At 38.2% G+C, this 20393-nt stretch overlaps 3 protein-coding genes and 1 long non-coding RNA gene across 4 annotated transcripts; all 4 read right to left on the bottom strand.

The window, feature by feature from the left end:
* Positions 1–1056: 1056 nt before the first annotated feature.
* On the bottom strand, positions 1057–2226 carry LOC146947042 (uncharacterized). Its single transcript, XM_085748365.1, has one exon. The coding sequence runs from the start codon at positions 2224–2226 to the stop codon at positions 1057–1059; it is 1170 nt and encodes a 389-aa protein (XP_085604491.1).
* Positions 2227–3460: 1234 nt separating this feature from the next.
* Positions 3461–3796, bottom strand: LOC146947041 (uncharacterized). Its single transcript, XM_085748364.1, has one exon. The coding sequence runs from the start codon at positions 3794–3796 to the stop codon at positions 3461–3463; it is 336 nt and encodes a 111-aa protein (XP_085604490.1).
* Positions 3797–4651: 855 nt separating this feature from the next.
* Positions 4652–15807, bottom strand: LOC146947040 (uncharacterized). The gene is made up of 3 exons (XR_015028304.1): positions 15383–15807; positions 15217–15287; positions 4652–5027 (listed from the first exon to the last, which is right to left on the bottom strand). It is a non-coding gene; the product is annotated as an uncharacterized LOC146947040 (long non-coding RNA).
* A 426-nt stretch (positions 15808–16233) lies between these two features.
* LOC146947039 (uncharacterized) lies at positions 16234–17167 on the bottom strand. The gene is made up of 2 exons (XM_085748363.1): positions 16658–17167; positions 16234–16248 (listed from the first exon to the last, which is right to left on the bottom strand). The coding sequence occupies exons 1-2, from the start codon at positions 17165–17167 to the stop codon at positions 16234–16236; spliced, it is 525 nt and encodes a 174-aa protein (XP_085604489.1).
* Positions 17168–20393: the final 3226 nt, after the last annotated feature.

Below are 20393 nucleotides of genomic sequence, written 5' to 3'. Positions count from 1 at the left end.
TCTCAGGGTTTTGTATCCTGATGCATTGTCAATCAGGTGATCAATATTCGGGAGTGGGTATGGATCTTTGGGGCACGCCATGTTTAAATCAGTGTAGTCTACGCATATTCTCCACTTCCCATTCGCTTTCTTGACGAGAACGGTATTGGCCAGCCAAGTGGGATATTTTATTTCGCTGATAAAGCGGGCGTCTACTAATTTTTTTACTTCACCATCCACAGCTTTCCTTATTTCCTCCCCCATCTTCCTTTTTCGTTGCACGACCAGTTTTACGCCAGGCTTGACAGATAAGTGATGGCAGGCAATGTCAAGTTCCATCCCAGGCATTTCAGAAGGGTGCCAGGCAAAGAGATCTAAATTTTTTTGTAGCAGGTCAATAAGGGTGGTCTCCTCGTCGGGGCTTAAAGACGTACCAATCTTAGTTGTCTGATGAACTTCAGGACCAATGGAGATTTCATTTAAGTCTTCAGTGAGTTCTAGGCGTTCTGTTGGAAATCTTCTCTGGGGTCGAGGTCTATCATGTTGACTTCATGCGTTACTTCGTTACTAGACTTCTTCCTGGTTTTCTGCAGTCGTAGACTGTTGTGATAGCATTCTCTCGCGACCTTCTGATCGCCCCAGATGGTCCTGATCTTCCCCCCGTCTAATGGATACTTCACGACTAAAAATTTGGTAGATAGGAAACCTCCCAAAAGATTGAAAGCAGAGCGGCCGATAATGATATTGTATGAGCTTGGCGAGTTTACTACAAGATACCTGACGCGAATGGTTTTCGCTTGAGATCCGCTACCGAAGGTTGTCCTGAGAGTGATGTAACACCGTACGTGAACCTACTCACCTGTGAAGCCCGCCAGGGTTCCTTTGAAGGGTTGTAGCTGTTACGGGTCTAGGCCTATTTGATCAAACGTGTCGTAGTATAGGATATCAGCAGAACTTCTTGGATCTATCAGGACCCTCTTTACATCCCACTTGAAAATTTGCAAAGTGATAACCATGGGGTCGTCGATGTGTGGAACGACGTCTTGATAGTCCCTGGCTGTGAAGGAAACATCGGGTTCATGCTCGAGAATCTGTTCCCCGTACTCTTGGCACAACATTACTTGTCATACGAACTTCCTTCGAGATGAACTTGATTCCCCTCCTCCCAAAAATCCTCCTGAGATGGTGTTTAGTATGTGTCTCTTTTCTTCGCTTGTTTCTTCTTTTTTTGTCATCTGTTTTTCCTCTGTTTCCACTCCTTCTTTCTTGGGCGTACCCCCTTAACTTTCCACTTTGTATCAATTTCTCGATTTCCTGGCAGAGATGTACGCAGGAGTCGGTGTCATGTCCCCTTATTTTGTGATATTTGCACCATTTGTTCTTGTCTGCTCCCATAACGGGGTAACGCGATGGGATCAGTTCTGGAATTAACTTTGTCTCGCAGACTTCCTTCATGATATGTTCTGGTCTGGTGTTCAGAGGGGTGAAATCTTGTAGGCACAGCTTGTGAAAATAAGGCGTATAAGGTCGCCTTTCTGGTCTCCTGTAGGGAGTATGGTCCCTGCTTGCTGCTGGTTGATAAGTTCGCCGTTCTATGTTATTGGACGTACGATCCTTCGCATCCCTTGCTTTCCTTTCCACGTTGCTCTCTTCACCCTTGATGTAACAATCCGCCCTGGCGATTATCTCTTCCATGGAATCGGCGGTTTTTTGAGCCAGGGATTCATTGAATTGTCCCGCCCTTAGACCGTTCTGGAAGGCACCTACAAACACTTCTTGATTGCGGTTGATTACCTTAATAGTTGTGTCATTGAACCTTGTCAGGTAATCCCGGAGAGACTCATTATGCCCCAGGCATACGTTGAAAAGGCTGGTTGCGGGAACCTTGCGATGGCGGCCTGCAGAGAATTGTTGGATAAGCTTCCTCGTCATGTCTTGGTAGCTGATGATGGAGAAGCGTGGGAGATTCATGTACCATTGTAGGGCAACATCTGAGAGGGTGCTGGCTAACAGTTTGCATTTGAGGGAGTCTGGGGCTCCGACTACAACTATGCGAGTGTTGAAGTTCGTGATATGTTCCATGGGGTCGCTCTTCCCGTCGAAGACAGAGAGATGAGGGGGCTTGAAGTTTTCTGGTATTGGCGCACCCCAAATTTCGGCGGACAAAGGCTGTGGCTCAGGGTCATCCATCTCACCGTGGTTCGACTCATCTTTTTCTTCAAGTTGTTTCTGTTGTATAGTTTCCATTGAGGCATGTAGGGCATCGTTATGCTCCTTCAGTTGGACGAGCTGGGTTCGTAGGGACTAGGAAAGCGGCACATACCAGGGGGGTAGCGACTGTTTATTAAAAACACAGGACTCTGCTAAGTGGTAACACGATGTATAGAGTCTGACACCTGCCCGGTGCTTACAACATCTTATGAGAAGGGCCTGTAGCTCGATACAATTGTTGGCCAGTTGCATACGGGCAGACGCCATTCCCATCCCTCAAGCACCCTTCGCAACGGCTCCAAGAAACGTGCTTATACCCCATACCGTCTGGATCATGAGATGATTGACCGAGAGTACTTATTAAACCCGACATTGAAATGCGGTCTAAGTTCCTATGACCGAGTCTTTCTGGCCCCTCTGAACATCTTTTCTTAATGTATTAAAGAGGGCCTCTCTAATGCATAGCTTTAGCCTTTCGTCATACCCAAAGGCTACTTAGTGCCTCCACCAACTGGGAAGCAAGAGTATGAGTCAAAAAGCCTTGTTGTGGCCATGATGAGAGGCTTTTCTCTAGACCGTACATGGGGTGCGACCTAGGTTGGTTGAGAAAGGGTTAGGGTTTCCAAGTCGTAAAAGTGGCTTACAATTTGGAAGTTTTTAGTTCGAGGGGTCCCGAATCGCGATTTGCGATTCAGAAAGCGTGGTCAAGGCTAATTTTACCTTTTCGCACAGACAGCGCCAACTGTACTTGCAAAAGTACGGTAAGGGATCCTAGGGTTAAGAATCGTATGCTAGGGTTTAGACTGATGATTAGATGCCTTGAGAATGCTCTCAAGAGTGGTATTTATAGCCTGCCATGGGCTTGGGTCTCAGCCGCGTGGTTCCCAAGCAATAGGGGTATCCAACTGTACTTGCAAAAGTACGGTAAGGGATCCTAGGGTTAAGAATCGTATGCTAGGGTTTAGACTGATGATTAGATGCCTTGATAATTCTCTCAAGAGTGGTATTTATAGCCTGTCATGGGCTTAGGTCTCGGTCGCGTGGTTCCCAAGCAATAGGGGTATTTGTGTATTTTAGGCAGTTACTAGAGGTTTCTAGAAGCTTAGAAGGGCGGTGCCTTAAGGCGAGCGCGCCAGAGTCTCAGGAGCCTTTCTTGAGGGCGCCTGAGCCCTTTTAGAGGTCTTAGAGCCTTTCTGAGGCCTTAGAGCCTTTCTAGAGGACTTAGAACCCTTATGGAGGACTTCTAAGCCTTTAGGAATATTATGACGGTTCAGAATGCTTGCCTCATTTGGTCCCATGAAGTAATAGAACCATTTCGCAATGAATGAAACCATGCACTAGCTCTATCCCTTAAAGAGAAAGGAAAAAGGTGCAGCATTACGGCTTCTTGGTTTGCTTTCAAATTTCCACTGAGTCTTAGAAAAGAAGAAATATGAAAATTCGGATCCTCAATGGGTGATTTGGAAAATTGAATTTGCTGCACTAAGTAAATAAGTGCAGGCTTTATTTCAAAATTATTGTTTTCAACCGTTGGGTTGACAATAATAGCATGTGTCTCTTCCGTATAAGGGGTTGCATACTCCTTAAGAGTGTGTTCCTCAGCCATAACGTTATTATTTCATGCTTTTCTCCTTCTCTTATTCAAGAATGTGTCGATCTCGGGAATGAATTCACCAAGACTTTTGCTTTTTCAAATAAAAGAATAAGAACCCAAGAAGTTAAAAGTAAAAGGAAAAGAAATAAAAAGTAAAAGAAAAAGGAAAAATCAATCCAACCGCTATTAAAAGGTTAATCAAATTGCATCACTCCCTGGCAACGACGCCAAAAACTTGATGTAGTAAATTCGCAAGTGCACGGTTTACCGATGTAGTAATAAAGATATCGTTCCGACAGGGAGTTATGAATTTGATTGACTTTCAACAATGATTCGTCATGGTGACAAATCCTTCACAACCAAACCTAAACCTAGAACTTTATGTTGGACCTATTTTCTAAATATAAGTTTCTCTTTAGCCTATCACATCTCCTTCTGGTCTCAGTGAGTGTATTTCTCTAGCAACCACGCCTATTCTCATGGTTGATTGTTATTGAAATCCTTGAAGCAAGAAACTTTATTGTCTCAAGGTTTGCTAGACTATTCTCATGTTTCGCAATCCTTGTCTAATTTCACTTGTTCCAATATCAAAACTTCATCTTTCGATACTTCGCTTGATATTTTTGATTATGAATTAACAAGTATTAAGCCTCCACTTTCGTTTTATTGATTTGATACTTGCTAATTCATTATAAAAACGGTGAAATAGATTAGAAAATAGATTTACATAGAATTAGGGTTTGAGGCTTGGTTTGATAGGGATTAGGTCATTAGACGCATCCAACAATCCCAAGACAAAGAAGTTTACTCACTCACGTTAATAAAGAAAATAAAGATAAACTTTTATTCAAAGAAACAATTGTCACTTATTATTTCCAAGAACAAAAGATGATTGAATATGTTTGCTAGCTACTCTATTTATAGTTTACAACAATTTAAGCCCCAATAAATACATCAATAGTATGTTCCACAAGAAACTATGAGCTTTAGGTCATAAATAAACTAAATTAGCAGCTTGTCCGAGAAGCAAAAGCAGCAAAAGGGGATGCTGTGGCGGTGGCACGGCCGTGTGGCTGGAGGCACAGGATGTGCAACCTCTCTGACTTGGCCAATGAGCTTCAAACTTTGATGACGTGGCCACGCCGCTGTCGGCCGCGGCCATGCCTGATATTTTTGCATAGAATTTTCATATTTTTGGCCCGAATCAGCTCCAAATCTCCTTTCTTTTGCTCCAAGACTAAATCTTTAAAATATTTATTCTTGAAATTAAATAACTTTCAATTGAAGTAAAATAGTTCTAAAAAGGAAACAGAAACACATAAAATCTAAATAAAATAGACACATATAATCTATTAAAAACACTAATTATTGACTCATCACTTGGTATACAATGTTGCCTCCAGGGTCTATTTTTACTTGGAGTCAATTAGAAAAGGCTTTTCATGAACAATTCTAAAGAGGAATATGCGCTTCAAGCATATGCCATGCGCCCCAAGTCTCAAAATGCGGGGGCGCAATCGTCATTTTATTCATTTATTTGGGTTTAGCCCGAGTTTTTAGCCCAGACACAGTTAGAAATCTCCACTATAAATACTAGCCTTCTTCATTCAGAATTTCTCGTTCAGAACTATTGTAGTTCAAGAGGAAGGCGACTTTGGAGCTTCGGGAGAGAATCTATCTTCTCGATTTTTTACGGTATGTTTTTATCTTTAGTACTTTATTTTTAGTTAACATGTGTAACTAAATCTTTTTAGGTTAGAGTTCTAAGATGAACCTTTGTATATTTTTGTTGGATATTTATTTAATTTAATTTGTCGTTTATTTATTTTATTTATGTTTTTGTCCATTATGGAGTTTTATTAGGAAGTAGTTTTATTTCTGTGAGAGGTGCAACCCTATATTAGGTACTTAGGTTGTGACATGACCTAATATTGTTATCACTAACTGGATGCTTATATCTTGATATTTATATCCCTTTATTGATAATTATCTGTCTAGAAAGTAAGTGATTATTAATTAGCCAAAGATGCCATAAGAAATATTGACCCTAAACGTAGGTACCCAATGGCTAGAACTCATTGGGTCGTGTGGTGCATTACCGAAGCTAGGAATTAAATGGTTAGTAATTAGGGAAACAAGCACCTAGTTGTCCGACTTAAAGCTATAACCTATTAATACCATTCTCTTAAAACCCTTAGTAAGGTAGACGAAGATTAGGGCTGCCTATTTGTAGAACTAAAAAGTAGCGTAGAGAGAGTGTGCTTTGAGTGTCCTAAGATTCATAGATTGGCAGACTTAAGGAAACCTTGGCCGTCATTGCATTGGGAAACACTAGAAAGTTAATATAAAATTTATGTTTCAATTACCTTTGAATTAGCAAGAGCCCATACGTAAGGATCACCGCGCGATCAGCAGGTGCAGTTAGCCATCAAAGGGAAAGGTCTAATTAGGTACCCAGTGGCTAAAACCCATTGGGTCAGGTGGTGCCCTACTTATTTAGGATACTCCCAACTGCCTTATCACTTTTATAGTCACCAAAAGATAAATAAACCCGACATTTAGATTACGTATTATTCAACAGCGAATATATAGAGGGGATTCGAAGAATCCTAACCGCTGTTTATTTTTTTTGTAACCAAAACAGGTAATTTCGCTCCGCTCTGTTGCAAACAGATAAAAATTGCAACTCACTTTTAACCGTCAAACTTACAAAAATAAGTAACAAGAATTGTTCGGACGAAAGGACAATCCTGCTGGATTTGATACTCTACTGATCACTTTATTACTTGATGAAAACGACTGGTACACTTGGCATAAGCAAACACATCTAATGTTTTATCACTAACCGTGCATCAAGTTTTTGGTGCCGCTGCCAGGGATTGTTTATATTTTCGATTGAACAGTTTGAATTACTTATTTTTATTTATCATTATACTAATCGTGCATCAAGTTTTTGGCGCCGCTGCCAGGGATTGTTTATATTTTCGATTGAACAGTTTGAATTACTTATTTTTATTTATCATTATTTTTCTGTCATTTATTTTTCCGCATTATTTTTTTATGTTTTCAAACATTCAAAAATATTAAAAAAATCAAAAATTTAAAAATACCAAAATTATTTAGTCCTAGTTGAGTCTTTTTTTTTTTAGTCTAGTTATTACTAACATAGTTTAATTTTTCGTTTCCATTTAGTTTATTGTTTCCATCTAGTACTAACATTTTTATTTTTCTTTTTTCTTTTTGCCATATAGGAACTAACCCCATTCATTTATTTTTATTTTTTTTGAGTCTTGGTATGGGTTTTTATTTTATTTATCGCATTGCATTTTAGGGAGTTGTAGTAAAAATAACAAGTTGTTATAATTTCTACATTAGATCGTGTCTAGTTAATTAGGTCATTTTATTTTGCATTTAGAATTAGGATTAGCATTTAGTATTAGTAATAGAGTCTTAGGTTTAATTAGTAGTGTTGTTAGCTTTTAACTTTAATAGTTAAAGATAGGTTGAGTCAGTTGAGTCTAAGTGAATAAACGTTCAAAACTAAAATCAATTATAATTATAAATCTATTTTACATCGTAAGAAGTAGGTCTAAATCAAATTCTTTAATTGAAAACTTGCTGTCATAAAGTATTGTTGTATTAACTTCTTGTAGGTACCCAAACTAAAGAAGAAGATCAACATGGCAAGAACTAAACGAACAGCAAGAAAATCAACCGGAGGACGGCCATTTGGGAACTGGAAAAAAGATCCATAAGAGGAGATCCGACAAGTCAACTTCATGGAAGAAGTTCAAAGCAAAGTCAAAGATAAGAACGCTTTCCGAATGAGGGACAGAGTTATGATCAAATCCCATGAGCTTTTCTACCACCTACTCTTGTACATAAGGCTTGGTATGGGCCTTTCAAAATAAACCGCATATGCAAGAACAATCCTGTTGAGATCAAGGACCATACTAGATGGATGGCAAAGGTCCCAATCGAGGAAGTCATGCATCAGCGAGACTATATGGCAGGCCTAAGTACTTGGAGAGAAAAATCAACTACTCAAGGACCTGAACAAGACACTTAGACATATCTGTCAGGCTCGGGACGCTAAAAACGCGCTGAATAGGAGGTGTACTTGTTTAAAGTACAATAATCGAATTAGGGTTTTGTATTGTAATGGTCATGCCTTGAGAAGGCTCTCAAGAGTTGTATTTATAGCCCTCTATAAGCCTGATTTATGATTACTTAGGCAGCAAGTAATAGGGCTAATTAAGTAATTAGGCGGCTTCTAAAGGCTTCTAGAAGCAGCTTAAGGCAGCTTCACGAGGAGGACGCGCCTTGGGCCTAAAAGCCCGTCTAAAGGGCGTTTAAGGCCTTATAAAGGACTTCAAGACCTTCTAGAGTGTCTGAGAGCCTTTCTGATGGTCTCTTGGGTCCTTAGGAATATTATGACGGTCCACAGCCCCCAAAGTACGAGCCTTGGAAGAAGGTAAAATGATTTAATCGTTTGTAAATGTTGGTTTATACTTGGATATCTGCTTTGTATTAGGGGATTCCATTTGGGGTGGTCTCCCAGCGTTTTGGGGAAGGCTTTTACAGGCGTGTATATGTTTTGTATGGATAGCATGGCCCCAGGGCGACATAAGGTATCTTGAGAGCCCCCGAGGGTAAGCGTATGATTTTCATAGAAGGCGTTTACCCTGGGGCGACGTAAGATGTCTTGAGAGCCCCTGCGGGTATGCATATGATTCTGATGATTCCTCTAGCCCCCCAAGCATGAGTCTTGGGACATGGCGGGATGGTTTTATTGTGGGATAATAATGAAGGCGAGCTATATATATTTTACCCTGGGCATTTGGACGACTTAGATTTCTTGACTCTTCGTTGATGCCCACGTGTTTAAATCATAGCTTTTCGTTCACGTGTCTCCACTGATTGAAGTCTCCTACACATTTTTCAAGGCGTCCTTTAACTTCTCCTATATAAGCGTGACTGTTCCTTTTCATTTTCATTTTCTTTGTCTTTTGCTTTCTCTCCGTTTCGCTTTCGTTCGCAGCTTCCCCAACCTTTGTTCGAGAGTTCGTAGCCTGTTTCTCTCAGGTATTCTCTGAACCTTCTCCTTTTTACTGTTTTGTTTTTACTTTTGTAGACGTAAACCTAGGAGATGGTTTTGATTAGAGAGTGCGATGATTCAGGAAAGGTGATCGATCCCACTAATCCAGCTGAAAGGGATCAGTTGAGGAAGGATTGCTTGTGACATGCCACCGGTCCTAACAGAGTTATCGATTGGGAGATTTACAACTTAGGGCTTTATGGGGAAAATTTATTCAATGATTTATCTAGTGAATCCAGTGTTAATTTGGGTAGTGATAGTGATTGTGTGTTTCTCTCTGCTACTTCAGAAACGAACTATAGGGAAAACGTTTGTCGAAAGGTTTGTTTGTTTCAGCCATCTTCGTCTGAGTTGAGAGGTGAGGAGTCGCGATCTAGGTCTACGGAAATGGCTTGTTTCGCCGAAGAAGTTCATGAGGAATATTCGTTATACACCGATGTTCTAGACGTCAACTTGTTTCGTAGCAAGTTTAATATCTCTTCCACTGGACATGAAGAGGATGTAGTGGCGTTGTCTTGCGACGAAGATGATTGCGTCTGCGATCAAGAGATGGCGGGCAAGTAGGACAAATCCTTCACGCCCTTTGAGATGGACGTGTTGAAATTCCTTAATGTTGCGCCCTCACATATCCATCCCAACAGTTGGGCGTTCATCCGAGGCTTTGAGATTTTATGTAAGTCTTTGACTCTGGAACCTTCTGTTGGCGTCTTCTATCACTTTTATGGTACTAAGGATGTTAACAAGGGAACATGGATTTCCATTTGTGCTCACGCTGGGAAGAGGCTTTTTCCTCCGTATGCCTTGAACTTTAAGAAAGAATGGCGATATTCATTTGCCATGATACAAAGTGCGCCTGAGTGTTCCACTGCATCTATTTTGGTGGACGGGAAACCTAAGTTTCCTCTTGGTTGGACAAACAATCCTCTGGAGGTGATGGGTTACGATTTTGCCAAGATGACGCCCTACTAGCAGACTTTTGTTTGTTTCTTGGAGAAGTTTCCCCTTATCAATATTCATGAGTTGTTGAATAGATAGGTGTATGCTAAAAGCATGGACGCTTATATGCGTGAGTGGTCTTTGGTTTAAAAGTTCCATTTTGTCTTTGAGTTTTGAGCTTGTTTATGTTTCTGACCTATTTCGATGTGGTGTCTTTGTGTGATGTAGAAAAAATGTTGCCTTTGACTGGAGCAGAACGCAAGAAGTATTTGGTGGAGCTGAAGAAGAATAAAAACTTAGATGGCAGGCTTGAAACTGAGGAAGCTGAAGAGGAAGGAGTCTGCTGCAAAGAGTGACGCCGATACGGGCGTGGTGGGGTTAGAGGATCTTGAGGGTGTTGGGGATGGAGAAGCTTATGCTCAAGCTGATTCTCCTCAGCCAAAGAAGATAAAGACGAGTTAAGGCATTGATCCTGTGAAGTCTCGCCCCTCGACGAGCAAAGATATGAGGAGCAACGCTATGGGTGGCACTTCTTTGAATGTTGAAGCCACATAGTCTTTTTGGCATTCAAAGTTTAATTTTCGAAAGTACGCTCTTCTATCCTTTCACTTTGTTGTTTCGCTAAGGTTTTTGTTTATCTATCTAATAGTTGATTCGTGTTTGTAGATACATGGCGGAGCAGGTACCTCTGGCGAGAGTTGATGTTGAAGCCGGTGTGAAGGCTAAGTTCAATGACTTGGTGGCTGATGCTGGATCAGCAGCTCTGCGTATTTTGTTGTTGGGCCATGCGATGGAGCTGAAGCATGGTGCTATGGAAAAACAACATAAGGATGTTGATAAGGACGTGGAAAAGTGGAAACACAAAGCTATTGGTTTAGAGGGGCGCTTAAAAGATGCCTTGAAAGAGAAGAAGGTTGCGGAGAAAGAGTTTGGCGATATGAAGGAGGTGAAGGAAGCCTTGGAGAAAGAAAAGGACGCTCAAAAGGATGAAGTGGGCCGGCTTCAAAAGGTGTTGGAAGAGGCGAACGCGGCTGTCGACGAAGGAAGGCGAGCTCTTGCCATTTATTTTGACAATGGTTTCAAACGCGCCACGGAGCAGGTGTTGCTCTTTAATCCTGAAGCGAAGGTTGATGAGCTTGATTCCTTTAAGGTCATCGTAGATGGAAAGTTGGTCGATGAAGAGTGATGGTTGTACTTTGTTTAATTTATTTCTTCTTTTGACAATGTGTTCGCCGTTCCTGGCGACTGTTTTGTAATGATGATTGTGTACGCTATAATTTAACTTTATTCGGTTTCCTGGAATTCCTTTATTTATATTTATGACGAATTGATGTGCTTTTGGTCACTTTTGTTACGACAAAAAATTCTTTAATCCTTAAGTTATGTTCTTCGTTTGTTCGTTTTTGCATATTTCCTCGATGGGTGGCGTGATTATTCAATTATAAATATTTGGCGCCTTGTTGACTTATGTTCTTAAAGTGATGTTTTTACTTGAACGTTCAGTGTCTCGGGGGAATGAACGAATACTCAGTGCCATGGGGGATGAGCATTTTGTCAGTGCCACGGGGGGTTGACAAGGCGTTCAGTGCCAAGGGGGGATGAACGAGCGTTCAGTGTTGTGGTGGGATGAACAAATACTCAGTACCACGAGGGGATGAGTGAATGTCAGTGCCACAGGGGGGTTGACAAAGCGTTCAGTGCCACGGGGGGATGAATAGGCGTTCAGTGCCACAGGGGGATGAACGAATACTCAGTGCCACGGGGGATGAGTGAATGGCGGTGCCACTGGGGGTTGACAAGGCGTTCCGTGCCACGGGGGGATGAATGGGAGTTCAGTGCCACAGGGGGGATGAGTGAATGTCAGTAGTTTTTGCAATATCTTCTTTGTGTTGATTTTGTTGGTGTAGTCGAGAAGGCGATCAATTTAAAATAGGGTGCCTCGTTAAAAACCCCTGCCCTTGCAGGGGAACAGAGTGCCACCCTATTCTTTTATTGAATGAAACTTGAAGAAAAATAGTTAGGAAATATAAAAGAGGCGGCAACTGTATGATTTTGTGCTCGCCCTATACTACGAAAAATAAAACATAAAATTCTTTAACTATAATAGTGACGCAGGTTGACCGTGTTCTAGTTTCTTGGTACTTGTTAGCATTTGCCGTCAAATTTAAAGACGTGATCTTGGATTCTCTTTTAGGGGATTCTTGGAGATATATCATATTCTTTTAGGTCCTTAGGAATATTATGACGGTCCAGGAGGCAACCTATTTCGTCAAGCTAATGACTCAAAAGAAGCACTGAATAGGAGTCAACCTATTGACCGTCGAGACTCAAACGTTATACAGCCGTTGAATGGGAGGCAACCCATTATTTTTATTTTCTGCATTTTTCTTTTTGCTAAGCTGAGATGATTTGACTAATCAATTTCTTTACTTTTTCTATTACTTTTTCTTTCAAGTATTATCTAATAAAATTTTATTTCTTTTGCATTACATTTACAACCTTTCCTTTTATGCTTAAATTTGTTTTAGTCTTAGGTATTTATTTCAAAGCATTTAAGGCAGAGGCTAGTTTATCCATACAATCAAGAGCACAGTTTCCTTCTTCCGCCACATATGGTAAATTTCTAGGGCTTGCTAGTAAAGGTACTTATAGGATCACCAACTCTTTTCTAAATAGCATAACCGGTGAGATTCAGAGCCAAGTACTTCCATATCCATTCTAGGTTGTTATATACTTAAATATTTCCAATATATATTATGAGTGTTCCATATGAATGTTATTTTTGCTTGAATTTGCAGTCGTTCTTTATGGACGATCGATTAGGTTATTATACACACGAGGCAATTTTCTTTGGTATTTTTAGCCTTTCAAGCCATCCTTTTTAATATTCTTGTTATCCTTTGTGAAACCAATTTGAGCCTCCAGATGAAATTTCTTTTCTTTAATAGTGACGAATCATGTCACAGTCCTGCACTTTACATGAACCCTGTTTGATTTCACTTCGAGTTAGATAGGTATATATTTTATAACTGCACATGTTTTGAAACTAAGTTTCGGGTTGCTCTTTAGAATTAGCAACATTTTAAGTTTGGGGGTGGGGTAACAGTAAAACACATTTGTTAGAAAAAGAAAAAAATGAAAAAATGTAAATGATCATGGATCTACACAAAAAAAATAGAAAAAACGAAAAAAAAATCGAGAGCCAAAAAAAAAAGGTCTCTTTGAAAGAAAATGTATCTTTCTGTCAAAAATAAAAAGACAAATAGTTCTACTGTTTTACCCATTTTTTTAGAACCAGGGAATGAAGGATAGTAGTGCAGTAATGTTTTAGTAAGAATCCCTAGGTTAGAAAACTACCTCCAAGTTTCTTTGTTAGCCTACTTTCCCAAATATATCTACCCTTAACCTAAGCCAAGTTATAACCCTCAAAGTCCTCCAAGTGTGTAAATAATCTGATTTTGATTATTTGTTTAGAATTTCTTCAAATTTAAAGCAAGGTACATTCATGTGACGAATAGAGTGGGCAAATGTTGTGACCAGCCCTGCTGGTTTTAGGAGATACACACGTGTATCATGGAAAAGAGTATGGTTGTGAACATATGTTACTTTTACCAAGCCAGACCTGTTTTAATGTACTGTGGTATGTTAGTTGTTGCTCTGCAATAAATGCGATGGATGATATCCTAAGCACAACTTCTGGAAAGGTATGTTTTTCCTGAAAAAGTGCAAAGAATAAAATATGTTTTTCTTTCGTTACATGAGGATAAGCAACAGTTTAAGTTTGGGGTTCTGATGACAGGTCATCTTACGTTATTCTTAGCATGTTTTTCAGTCATTTTCAATAGGTTTTAGCAGCAAAAAGGAGGAGTATTAAAACGTTTTCCTATGATTTCAGGACTTTTGTAATGTTTTCTATATTTGAGCCTGTAATTCTAGTTTTCCCGAAACATAGCAAGTTTAGGGTTTTTGAAGTAATTCACGAAGAAATCATGCAAATCGGCAAATCAAGAACAACTGAAGAATTGTCAAGACATTGCAAAGACAAAGAATGAAGATTCAAGAGGCCTTAGGCGACTTTACATAGGAAGGAATTCTATTACCAAGTTCCGAGGCAAGTTATTTAAAGACGAAAACCTAAAAACGATGAAGATCGAAGAATTTGGGCCTGGAAGCACAAAAGAATGCGCCTAGGGAATGGAATTGCAATACCATGCGCCTAGGGCATGGTTTGTTGTTACCATGCGCCACAAGCATATGCAAAGAGGCATATGCGCTTCAAGCATATGCCATGCGCCCCAAGCATCTCAAAATGTGGGGGCACAATCGTCATTTCATTCATTTTTCTAGGTTTAGCCTGCGTTTTTATCCCAAACCCAGTTAGAAATCTGCACTATAAATACTAGCCTTCCTCATTCAGAATTTCTCGTTCTCAACTGTAGCAGTTCAAGAGGAATGCGACTTTGGAGCTTCGGGAGAGAATCTATCTTCTCCTTGATTTTCTAGGGTTTGTTTTTAGTTACCATGTGTAACTAAATCTTTTTAGGTCAGAGTTCTAAGATGAACCTTTGTATATTTTGTTGGATATTTATTTAATTTAATTTCTCGTTTATTTATTTTATTTATGTTTTTGTCCATTATAGAGTTTTATTAGGAAGTAGTTTTATTTCTGTGAGAGGTGCAACCCTAGATTAGGTACTTAGGTTGTGACAGGACCTAATATTGTTATCACTAACTGGATGCATCTATCTTGATATTTATATCCCTTTACTGATAACTATCCGTCTAGGAAGTAAGTGATTATATTAACTAGCCAAAGATGCCATAAGAATTTTTGACCCTAGACGAGGTACCCAGTGGCTAGAACCCATTGGGTCGTGTGGTGCATTACTGAAGCTAGGAATTAAATGGTTAGTAATTAGGGAAACAAGCACCTAATTGTCCGACTTAAAGCTATAACCTAGTAAGACCATTTATAAGGTAGACGTAAATTAGGGTTGCCCGTTTGTAGAACTACTAAGTAAGCGTAGAGAGAGAGTGTCCTAAGATTCATAGATGGGCCGACCTAAGGGAACCTTGTGTAACGCCCAAATATTTTATATACATTATATAAGTCTTCCTTAATGATTGATTTATTGTATGTTTTATATACATTATAGGAGTAGTTAGTGGACAATTGAGGTGTAAATTCTACCAATCATTAAGGAAGACTTATATAATGTATATAAAATAAGGAAGACTTATATTAGTAATGAAGGGTGAATTCTACCAATCATTAAGCAATTAATCATGTACTAAAATAAATATTAGTATTTGTGAAGGAACATAATGTAAAAATAATACATCCACAGAGATGAAAAAAAAAATGTTTGTGTTGAAGATAAGTTATTTCAAGGCTCACCTGAAATAAAGGTGTGATTTTTTTCTCAACTGGGTAACATCATTGGAGATAATAGAAGAATTATAAGTCACCTAAAGAAAAAATCGTCTAAACCATGTAAGAAAATCAGAGAAAGAATCCATTGAAATCAAAATAGATCTACTCAAAGAAATATAAACATTCTTACCCTAAACCATAAGCCTATAAACCAAAAAAAAGGACTGAAATGTGTTCGTCCCCTCCGTTGCCTTCATCTTTTTGTTGTAACCAAAACTAAAAAGGGATTGAAATGAAACTCTTTTTAGAAGAGAAGAATACACAAAGGATAGGTGGAATTTAATGAAATAGAGGAGGAATGGAAGCGTTTTTAATGTCCGCAGAAGAAGTTTTGAGGAGATTGAACGAAGAAGGTTTGGGGAAGGGGCTTTTGGTAATGAAGGGTGCATTTGGGGTTCAGAGTGAGTAGATGGAAAAAAATGCTAGATTGAGAAATTGAGATGGGGGGAAGAGGATAAGAGAAAGAGAATTGATGGAAGAATGACAGTAGAGAAGGATGAGTGAGGAGGAGAAGGAGAGAACCATTTCGGATATTGAGGGAAATAGATAATTCAATGCAAATGTGTCATTCACGGTTTTTTTTAGGGGAGAGTTCCATCTGGTATATGCAGGGACCGGTAATAATTAATTGTGTGTATGTTTACCAATGTTTTTTTTCCCAATGTTAATAGATACTCCCTCCGTTTCAAAATGAGTGTCGTTTTAGGTGTTTACACACATATTAAGAAATGCAATGATTAAAAGAAAGAGAATGCTTATTTTACCAAATTATCCTTATTAACTATTGGTTGGTTTTAAAAGTAATACTTTGGAAGTAGTGTGCAGAGTATTAATTGGAGGGTACAATTGAAAAGAAAAAGTTATTATTGCATTGAAAACTGAAAGTGACATTCATTTTGAAACAAATTTTTTTGGCTAAAGCGACAGTCATTTTGAAACGGAGGGAGTAGTAGAATTGAGAATTGGGAATACGCAAGAACTTCATGAGGCAGTGGGCTACATTAACAGTCATTAAACTTAAATCAGTTTTGATGCTCTGCCTAACACTAAGATTGTGGTTAGAACATTCTAGGTCATTAAGGTAAAAAAATTGCCGCCACAGTAATTAGGTTTAAGCTTAACAATTAGGGTTAGCATATGTACCTTTGGATTAGATATAAAGTAGATTAGAACCATTCAATCCTTGTAGGCTCACGCCTACATGAGCTCTTTCTTAAAATATCGAACGTTAGATGTGCAATGAAAGCAGCTGAATCCACTTAATTATCTTGGTGTAGAAAAGAATTATTGTTAGCAACTCTTTCTCTCTCTTAATTTGCCTCACTGATTATTTTTTTTTTTTAAGGAAAGAAGCTTATATCATTTCATTACTTAAAATGTGTTCAATACAATCTGGTATTTCTACCAAAATCTGGAAACTAGCTGAAGATGTGGCCTCCTTAGCTAATCTATGGGCTGCCTCATTTGCTTTTCTCCTTACAAACTCAACACTAGAGTTGACATAATATTGTTCAAAGATAGTTTTACAATTATGGATAATCATCCCAAATTCTGTAACATCCTGACATGCAGATGAAAAATTATCCACCACTTTTTTGGCATCAAGCTCAAAATTGATAGGTCCCAAGTGTAATTGATGAACCCATTCCATAGCTGATAACAATCCAAGAGCTTCGCCAACATGTACCTCACAGACTGGAGTAAACCACTCAGTTTTTGCCAAAACAAAAGTGCCTGTATCATCCCTTATACAGACTATTATTCTCACTCTATTAGAAAGTTGTGAGAAAGAATCATCAATATTGCACTTAAATCTTCCTTCAGCTGGTTTGATCCATTTCACATTTCCTTCTTGTCGCGGCTGTGCACAAGATGTATTACGAAACCTACGTGCATCTTGCCAATCATGAAGCATAGCTTTTGCTCTCTCCACAACATAGACTTGAGTATCAATTACCTCATTCCACACTTTGTTGTTTCTTTGTTTCCATATACTCCACAACACACAACAAAATAAAGTCGCATCTTCATTAGATAAATCATGTAATGCTTTGAAAATAATATTCTTGCTATCTGTATCTTGTTGTAGCAAAATAGAAATAGAAGAAAAGAAAGGAAGCATACTCCAAACATTTAAGCTACTTGGGCATTAAAAAAAATAAATGAAGTGTATCCTCACTGCCCACCGTACACAGTGTACAATCCATATGATATGTGACTCCTTTATCTTTTAGACGTACACGAGTTGGTAAGCAATTCCTGCAGATTCGCCACATAATTTTTTTTACCTTTGGGTGAATCTTGAGCGTCCAAATTAGATTCCAAGAGCCTTGTACCTTTGGATTGATTATTTTCTCATAATAGTCAAATAGCAAAATTCATTAGCCATGAATAGCCATCATTGCCATTGACCAAAATTTAAGAATAAACCATTCCCCTCTAGTTTATTTTTTGGAAAATGCTACTTCTCAAAAAAAATAGCTTCAAGAATTTTTCAAGACATAGTTGGCAAATTTTAATTGGATGATTTATTTGTCCACTTCCTATTTTTCAGCCACACCTCCTTGAATTGTGGCAAATAGTGCATTGTGATTGGCTACTCTTTATTCTTGAAGAATTCTTGATGTTATTTTTCTAGAGATATAGCATTGCTCTTTTTTTTTACGCCAACTCACACTTAGAAGGAATTAGGAATCATTAAAATATCTTTCTGGTGCATGAAAATGCGTCAAAACATATTAAAGTCCACATTATTCTAACATTGCTATGTGTTTGTTACAATTTCAGTTAATCCCTTTAAATTCCATGCCATGCGTTTCTTCAACAACAACATAACCGTGCAATTTATTCTCCTTAATCAGCCTAATGAATTACATAATCATGTGGTTATGGAATTTTACTCATCAAATAAGTATTGCACCCAATTCATTACACATCCTAGCTATCTTTCAATTGCCCTTTTAATTCTGATGTATTTCTTCTAATATGTTGCATGTTTTCATTTCTTCTACATCATTCCCATTATTCAATACCAATATTGCACCTGTAGGTAGTCAGAAAACAAACCTCACGTAGCCTTCTAAAATCCTTACATTTAGAATCTCATGCCCCATACTCATTCCCATTATCATGTTGTTCATCAAAATTCTAAACCTCCATCCACTCTACTCGTTAGTTGGTCTTAAGAACCTCAAAGACTTGCTCGTGTGTTTGGTGCGGAATCAACCTTGAGGACATCTTGTGTTGAAGGAAAGAACTTTGAAGTAAGGGCAGTATTCCGTACAATTATATATTCATAAAAATTATAAGCTAAGTTGAACGTAGAGCCCTTATCCTAATAAGAGGAGAAAACTTGAATATGAATAAAAGAATGAAATATATATTAATTTTTATTGCATTTCATGTATGGTGGAAAAGTCTCATTTTTGTGGCATAGCATGACATTGTGTTTGAGTTCATCGTGTTAAAGAAGAGATGATTTGACGAAGGTTTTGAAAGAAAGATTGAATTTTGATTGAAGTTGTGAAAGTGATGATGATTTTAAAAGATTATACATATGCATAGCATGGCATATAGTTGTGTCATAGGTGCCAAATGGGATGATTTATCATTATGCCAATTGGGGACGATATTTGGATCATGGACTAAACATTCAAGGACTAAACATCTAGATTCAGCATCACTTTCTTAGGAATCATGTTGAAAAGAAAGATGTAACATTTGAATATGTTGACACCAAAAATCAACTTGCTGACATTTTTACAAAACCTCTACCATCCGAGTTTTTTCTCAAGATCCGTAGGGAACTAGGTATCTTGGATATCTCTTGCCTTAAATAAGCAAGAGCTTCTTCTTAATTTATTATTTGTGTTACTTTTCTTCCATGTGCGTATATTTTCTTCTTTGTGCCTTAATTTGCATGTTTGACTTGTGTTCAATTGTGATTGTCACTTGTGTTGTTTTATCTTGTTTTCTTATTACTTGTGTTGGAATACTAATCCTTTTTGATGTTGTCAAAAGAGGAGAAAATGTTGATGTTCCTTGTTACTCTTTTATCCTTCTTCTTGCTTCTTTGTTTTGTTTTTTCTTCTTCTAAGCTATATGTCAGGGGGAACCATCATCAACTATTTGTCACCATCAAAAAGGGGGAGATTGAAGTCTACACTGTTTTACCTTATATCTTTTTGATGATGTTCTTTTGCTTTGTTTATCTTTTTTATAATTGCATTGTGGTTAGCATGTTAAAGCACCCATCATCTATGTGTCTTGGTCTAGGATTCACTTGTGTCTTGTGAAAAAGTGTCATTGTTCATCTTTTGTCTTGTTGAATCGATTCATCATACACTGAATCGACTCATCTGAGTCTCTGACTTCAGATGAATTGATACACAACTTCTTGAATTGTATCACTTGTGAATCAACTAATTACAATTTGAATCGTATCATAAAACTCTCTGACTTACACTGAATCGATTCATCTAAAGGTTGAATCGCATCATTTTTCATCCTGGGCTCATTTGAATCGATTCACTTATGCATTGAATTGTTTCATCCTTCAAGTGTTCTTGGCTTGTACTTTTGCTGTCTGAATTGATTCTTCATGTTGTTGTTGTGCGAAAATTTTGTCTTGTCACTCTCACTATCCTCTTTACTTTTTACTATTGCATGTGATTAATTGAAAAATTGTTAGGATAATTGCTAGTGTTGATCTAAGTTTTTTTTCATTAAAAGATAATCTAATTCATTGAATTAGGTCTTAAATAATTTGCTTAGATCAATTGATTGCAAAATCTATTCAATTCTTCAATTTCATATAAATTGTGTTTTCAATTGATAGTTTGGTATTATTGTTCATATAGATTTGGTTTTGAAATTGTCTAAAGTTTTGTAAATTGTTCAAGGCACATTAAAGTTTGAGTGTTAATAAGATTTGTACTGTGAATCACTCAATTCTACATTGAATCTTATTACACACAGGTTTATCTTTTTGCTTATTGTTGTGATTGTCCGCGCACGATTCCAATAGTCGATTTCGTTAAAATCAATTTTTATCAAACTCCAGAAAACTTTTCAAAAAGCTATTAACCCCCCCCCCCCCCCCCCCTAGCTTACAACCTCATTGGCCATATAGACCAGCAAAC

Source organism: Medicago sativa, chromosome 2, assembly GCF_051527215.1.
Source record: "Medicago sativa cultivar Bolivia chromosome 2, Bolivia_mono, whole genome shotgun sequence".
In the NCBI taxonomy this organism is placed as follows: Eukaryota; Viridiplantae; Streptophyta; class Magnoliopsida; order Fabales; family Fabaceae; genus Medicago; species Medicago sativa.
This window is presented reverse-complemented; position numbering and strand designations above follow the sequence as displayed.